Here is a 7322-nt window from a genome sequence, read left to right as displayed (position 1 = left end):
AAAGAGATATGGAGAGAGAAAAATGGAGAGGGAGAGAGAGAGAAATAAAAGCAGTGGGCGAGAGAGAAAGACACAGGAAGAAAAGAGGGAGAAAAACAGAGGGAGGAAGGGGTGAGAGAAAAATGGAAAGAGATTTGAGAATAAAAGAGATGGAGAGAAAGAGAGATGGGGAGAGAGAAAGGGGAGGTTGCAGCTCGACTGAGACAGAGACATGAAGACGCAGAGACAGAGGGATGGGGAGAGAGAGGGAGAGAGGATGGCACAGAAGAGCGAGAGAGATGAAGGAAGGAGAAGTTAGCTTTGCAGTGTAGATTCCACAGCATATTCCTGGGCTAAAATGCAGCAGAAAATAAGTCAATAGTAGAAAAGGCCTTTAAGAATGGCACTGTGATGATACTCGTGCAGACTGTCAACATGGAGGTGGTCTGGGAAAACAGACTAGTCGTGGATCTGAAAAAAAGGAATTTGTGAAATATCTATGCGATGGTTGTTTGGACCAGCGGACGAGGGAACAAGCATGTCTAGATTTGCTGCTGTGTAATGAGGCAGACTTGATTAGGGAGCTGATGGTGAAGGAACACCTGTGGTCCATTGACCAAAATGTGATCGAACTGACTCTGCAGTCGATTGAAGCCTGAATCCGATGTAATGGTATTATAATCAAGCAAAGGCATGAGGGAGGAGGTGACCAGAATTGGTAGGAAAAGGGGGCCTAGCAGGGATGACAGTGGAGTAGCAACGGCTGGAATTCTGGGATGCACGGCCGAAATTCATCCCAAGGAAGAAGAAACATACTAAGGGGGGGGGGGGGGGGGAATAGGGAACCATGGCTGACAAGGGAAATCAGGGACAGCGTCAAAGAAAAAGCATACAATGCAGTGAAGATTACAGAGAGGCCAGAGGTTTCGGAAGCTGTCAAAACCAGCAGATGATAACCAAAACAAAATTAAGGAGAGACAAGATGAAATATGAGACTAAGCTCGCAAGTAACATGAATTGTAAGAGTTCTTTTTTGCTAAAAGGAAGAGAGAGGCAAGAAGGGACTTTGGACAGCTGGAAAAGAAGGCGGATGAAGGAGTAATAGGGAACACAAGAATGGAAGAGGAACCGAATTGATACCTGGCAAAAGTTTTCACATTGAAAGATACCAATAGTTTCCCACAACTTCAAGAGAGTCAGGGAACAGGGGTGAGTGTAGTGGGTTTCACTGAGGAGAAGGTGCTGGGGAAGCTGAAAGGTGTCAAGGTGGATAAATCACCCAGACCAGATGGATGGGCCAATGGGCGAGTGGCAGATGGAGTTTCATTTCAATAAATGCGAGGTTCTGCACTTTGGAAAGGCAAATCAGCGCAGGACTTATACACTTAATGGTAAGGTCCTGGAGAATGTAGCTGAACAAAGAGACCTTGGAGTGCAGGTTCCTAGGTCCTTGAAAGCGGAGTCGCAGGTAGATAGGATAGTGAAGAAGGTATGCTTTCCTTTATTGGTCAGAGAATTAAAGTACAGGAGTTGGGAGGTCACGTTGCAGCTGTGCAGGACATTGGTGAGGTCACTTTTGGAATATTGCGCGCAATTCTGGTCTCCTTCCTCTCGGAAAGATGTTGTGAAACTTGAAAGGGTTCAGAAAAGATTTACAAGGATGTTGCCAGGGTTGGAGGATCTGAGCTACAGGGAGAGGTTGAACAGGCTGGGGCTGTTTTCCCTGGAGCGTCGGAGGCTGAGGGGTGACCTTATAGAGGTTTACAAAATCATGAGGAGCATGGATAGGGTAAATAGGGAAGGTCTTTTCCCTGGGGTGGGGTGAGAGGAGAAAGATATAAAAGAGACCCAAGGGGCAACTTTTTCAAGCAGAGGGTGGTATGTGTATGGAATACGCTGCCAGAGAAAGTGGTGGAGGCTGGTACAATTGCAACATTTAAGAGGCATTTGGATGGATATGTGAATAGGAAGGGTTTGGAGGGATATGGGTCGAGTGCTGGCAGGTGGGACTAGATTGGGTTGAGATATCTGGTTGGCATGGACGGGTTGGACCGAAGGGTCTGTTTCCATGTTGGATGTTATATGAGCAAGGAGGGTTTAGAGGGATATGGGCCGGGTGCTGGCAAATGGGACTAGATTACTTTAGGATATCTGGATGAGTTAGATAGAAGAGCCTGTTTCTGTGCTGTACATCTCTATGACTCCATCTCCATGGCTATACACAAGAGATCTGAAGGAGATAGCTGAGGAAATGGTGGAGGGATTGGCGGTAATCTTTCAGGAATCACTGGAGTCAGGGAGGGTCCCAGAGGACTGGAATATGGTTAATGTAACACCACTCTTTAAGATGGGAGGGAGGCAGAAGACAGAAAATTATAGGCCGGTTGGTCGGACTTTGGTCATTGGTCAGATCATAGAGTGTATTATTAAGGATGAGATTGTGGAGTATTTGGAAGTGCTTGAGTCAGCATGGGGAGGTCATGTCTGACAAATCTGTTAGAAGTCATTGAGGAGATAACAAGGAAGTTAGAACAAGGAGAGCTAGTGGACATGATCTGTTTGGAGTTCTGAAGGCCTTTGACTACAACGATTCATGTTGTATATTCTTCCTAATGAAGGAACTGAGGGCATTGTTGCGAACATTGATGGCAGGACATGAGGAGGCTGTAGGAGGACTCAGACAAGCTCGCAGGAATGGTAAAGAAGTTGAATAGAGGTGAATATAATGTGGCAAAGTGTGAGGTTGTGCCCTTTGGTAGGAAGAGTAGACCATTTTCTAAAACAGGAAAAGGCTTCAAGATTCTGAAATACAAAGTGACTCGGGTGTCCTCATTCAGGATTGTCTCAAGATTGACAGGCAGGTTCAGTAGGCAGTTAGGAAATCAAATACAATGTTAGCTTTCATTTCAAGCGAGTTAGAATACCAGAGATGTACAGCTGAGGCTGTATTAGACCATGGTTAGACTGCATGTGAAATATGGTGAGCGGTTTTGGGCCACTACTGGTTGGGCTACTGGTCCTGCAGGAAGTCCAGTGGAAATTCACAAGAATGATTCTGGGGATGAAGGGCTTGTCATATGAAGAGTGGTTGAGGACTCTGCGTCTGTACTTGATAGCGTTTAGAGGGTAGGATATTGAAAAACGTGGATACAGTAGATATGGAGGAAATGTTTCCACTAGGACCCAAGGGCACAGCCTCCGAGTGAAGGGGTAGCCCTTCAGAACTGAGATGAGGAGTGTGGGGCGTCAGTGGCACCCATTGCCCCAGAGGCCACCTCATTGAGTGTATCAAAGACAGAAATGGATACACTAAGGGGACCATGGGTTACAAGGGGAAAGCAGGTGAATGGGGTTGAGAAATCTCTCAGCCTTGATCAAATAGTGAGGCAAACTCTCAATGGGCTGAATGTCCTGATTCTGCTCCTGTATCCTGCAGTCTATAAGAGGCCAGTTGATATAGAGTCGAAAAGGATAGTGCTAGAAAAGCACAGTAGCCCTTCATCAGGAAGGGCTTATGCCCAAAACGTCGACTGTCCTGCTCCTCGGATGCAGCCTGACCGGCTGTGCTTTTCCAGCACTGCCCTTCTTGACATTGACTCTCCAGCATCTGCAGCCCTCACCAGTTGAGCCAGGCTGGGTTTGACCGTCGAAGCCATGGGGTGATATATTGAAGGGGATGGGCTGTTTCCCTGTCAGGGTCTGTCCAGAAGAACGCTGCAGGGCTTTGCCGTGTGAGCCAGGCTGTCAAGGGTTGAGGCAAGGGAGAACGTTTCACACAGAGCAAAACCGGGAATCTCAAACTCTGTCCCCACGACAGGCCGGTGGTTCTGCGAGTGTTGTGGAGAAAATATAGAGACGCAGAGAGTTCTTCAAGAAGTGGGTCTTTTATTTGTAAACAAAAAACCGTGACACTGAGAAAGCAGATTCTCGAATGCCCCCGAACCTCAGGGTCCGTGGATTTTTATGTTTTTTTATCATGTTTCTGTCAGTTTATCAGCAAGTCCAACTATATTATTCAAAATACCTCACTCTAGCCACACAATAAACCGATGATGTTAGTTCCCATTATCTCTTTAGTTGTACATTCTGCTTAATGTTATTCTAATGTCACAGTTAGATATTTAGTGCTAACTCTGCTACAATGATCTTCAATTCCAGACTAACCTGTCACGGTAGATATTTAGCTATTCCATCTATTACAATAGTCTCCAGCTGACTCTACTTACTATTAATTAGATATTTTAATGTCATGTCCCAAATATATATGGTCCCAATCTTGTCACAATGATACTTAACTTACTTTATTACTTGTGTTATCTCATCTGGCCATAGTGCCCTTTCAGCCTTAACCTTACTCTGCTAATTGGTGTAAGAGCATTGCACTAATCTTATCCCATCCTGCCTTTCACAGACCACAGATTGCCAGTGGGCTTCATGCTTTCACCCTTCCCATGCTTTCATGGTCTTTGTTTTCCATACGAGTCAGACCTAAGATTGAGAAATAGTGTTTCCCATGAGGGATGAAGGGCGATGAGAAAGTAGGGAAGACACATTCAGGTCAGGAATGATTACATTGCGTCAGGGGACACACTCGAGAGTCCATTCCTGGTGTTTCTGGCCACAGAGAGATGGGAAACTGATTCAAACCGTGAGCAATATCTGACTGAGTCTGCCCCCATTTTCAGAACGTGTCCTTTGAGCTGAAGTGTGGTGAGATCACGGCCCTGGTGGGACCCTCCGGTGGGGGCAAGACGACGTGTGTGAACCTGCTCGAGAGGTTTTATCAACCTCAGTCCGGACAGATCCTGCTGGATGGCAGACCCATTGAGGAATATGAACATAAATATTACCACAACAAGGTGAGGCACAGCATGGAATATAGACCCTGATCCTGGGAGAATGGGGGAGGGGGTGGATGTGCCATATTTCATCTAGAGACAGCGTGATTGTTTCATGTATCCCAAGGAGCAGAGGGAGAGGGTCATATGTCCCTCAGGGGCAGGGAGAGAGTATCATTTAGCAACCACCCCCACACCCCCCCAAGGGGAATGTGTCGCATACCTTCCCCTAGTGACAGGCAGAGAAAAGGGGAGGTGGGGAGGACTATATACCTCCAGGAGCAGAGAGAGAGGGTCACTTACACCCTCACCCCCAGGAGCACAGGGAAGGTCACATACCCGTAAGGGGCAGTGAGAGGGTCATATATCTCTAGCCAGGGACAGAGACAGAGAGTCATATACACACCCCATCCTGGGAGAACGTGTATGAGAGAGAGAGGGTCATATACACCCCTCCTAGGAGTGCAAAGTACCCCGGGATAATCAGGGGTTATATTGCAATTCCTGGTAATAGAACCTAGAACATTATAGTGGAGTACAGGCCCTTTGGCCCTCAATGTTGTGCTGACCTGTGGAACCAATCTGAAGCCCATCTATCCGACACTATTCCATTCTCATCCATATATTTATCCAATGACCATTTAACTGCCCTTAAAGTTGTCGAGTCAACTACTGTCTCCACAGGCATTCCACGCCCTTCTACTGCCTGAGTAAAGAAAACTACCCCTGATATCTGTCCTATATCTATCACCCCTCAATTGAAAGCTATGTCCCCTCATGCTAGCCATCACCATCCCAGGAAAAACACTCACACTGTCCACCCTATCTAACCCTCTGATTATCTTCTCTGTCTCAATTAAGTCACCTCTCAACCTTCTTCTCTCCAATAAAAACAGCCTCGAGTCCCTAAGCCTTTCCTCATAAAACCTTCCCTTCAGACCAGGCAACATCCTCGTAAATCTCCTCTGAATCCTTTCCAAAGCTTCCACATCCTTCCTAAAATGCGGTGACCAGAACTGTACACAATACTCCAAGTGCGGCTGCACCAGAGTTTTGTACAGCTGCAACATGACCTCATGGCTATGAAACTCAATTCCTCGACCAATAAAAGCTAACACACCGTATGCCTTCTTAACAACCCTATCAACCTGGGTGCCAACTTTCAGAGATCTATGCACATGGACACCAAGATCTCTCAGCTCATCCATATTACCAAGAATCTTACCATTCATCCAGTACTCTGTATTCCTGTTACTCCTTCCAAATTGAATCGCCTCACCCTTTTCCGCATTAAACTCCATTTTTCACTTCTCAGCCCAGCCCTGCAGCTTATATACATCCCTCTGTAACCTGCAGCATCCATCTGCACTGTCTACAACTCTACCAACCTTGGTGTCGTCCACAAATTTACCAACCCCTCCTTCTACGCCCTCACCTAGGTCATTTATAAAAATGACAAGCAAAAGTGGCTCCAAAACCGATCCTTGCAGGACACCGCTAGTAATTGAATGACAGGATGAACATTTCCCATCAACCACCACCCTCTGTCTTCTTTCAGCTCACCAACCTCTGATCCAAACCGATAAATTACCCTCAATCCCATGCCTCTGTATTTTGTGCAACAATCTACCATGGGGAACCTTATCAAACACCTCACTGAAATCCATATGCACTACATCAACTGCTTTACCCTCATCCACCTGTTTAGTCACCTTCTCAAAGAACTCAATAAGGTTTGTGAGACACAACCTACCCTTCACAAAACCAAATCCCTAACTAACTTATTCCTCTCTCAATGATTATAAATCCTATCTCTTATAATCTTTCCTCACACTTTAGCACAACCGAAGTAAGGCTCACAGGTCTATAATTACCAGGGTTGTCTTTACTTCCCTTCTTGAACTATGGATCAACATGTGCTATCCTCCAGTCTTCTAGTACTATTCCTGTAGATAATGACAACATAAAGATCAAAGCCAAAGGCTCGGTAATCTCCTCCCTGGCTTCTCAGAGAATCCTAGGATAAATCCCATCCGACCCTGGGGACTTACCTATTTTCACACTTTCCAGAATTGCTAACACTTCCTCCTTACGTAGCTCAATCCTGTCTAGTCTAGTAGCACAGGAAAGCAATCCTTAGCCTGCAGAGCCTTTATTCATCCCAGAGCATGGCTCTGACCACAAGCCTTTCATGTGGAACTTTGCACAGTGTGTTGGGACTCCCCCATCTTGTTGCTGGTGGGATTTCTGAGCTGCTGCTTGTGCGTGGTCCCCAGGTGGCGCTGGTGAGTCAGGAGCCGGTGCTTTTCGCACGCTCGGTGGAGAGGAACATTGCGTATGGCCTGGACCAGCAGCCACTGCCGTCTACATTGGAGGAGGCAGCTACTCGCGCTGATGCTCACCACTTCATCATCACACTGCAGGAGCAATACAAGACTGGTGAGCAGGGCGACTGGGCATGGAGTGGAGAGTGGCGACTGGGCACGGACTGGGGGGGCGACTAGG

The 7322-nt window shown here is 46.7% G+C and overlaps 1 protein-coding gene across 1 annotated transcript in view; it reads left to right on the top strand.

Moving 5' to 3' along the window:
* The window catches only part of tap1 (transporter 1, ATP-binding cassette, sub-family B (MDR/TAP)), a 27860-nt gene that overhangs the window by 15735 nt on the left and 4803 nt on the right, over positions 1–7322 (top strand). The window contains exons 6-8 of the mRNA XM_043677834.1: positions 2598–2676; positions 4648–4838; positions 7094–7273. Of these exons, the coding sequence (XP_043533769.1) occupies positions 2598–2676; positions 4648–4838; positions 7094–7273 (450 nt within the window). The remainder of the gene's footprint in view (positions 1–2597; positions 2677–4647; positions 4839–7093; positions 7274–7322) is intronic.

Source organism: Chiloscyllium plagiosum, chromosome 37 (assembly GCF_004010195.1).
Source record: "Chiloscyllium plagiosum isolate BGI_BamShark_2017 chromosome 37, ASM401019v2, whole genome shotgun sequence".
In the NCBI taxonomy this organism is placed as follows: Eukaryota; Metazoa; Chordata; class Chondrichthyes; order Orectolobiformes; family Hemiscylliidae; genus Chiloscyllium; species Chiloscyllium plagiosum.
The sequence above is the reverse complement of the archived record's forward strand: the minus strand, read 5'-3'. Positions and strand labels throughout refer to the sequence as shown.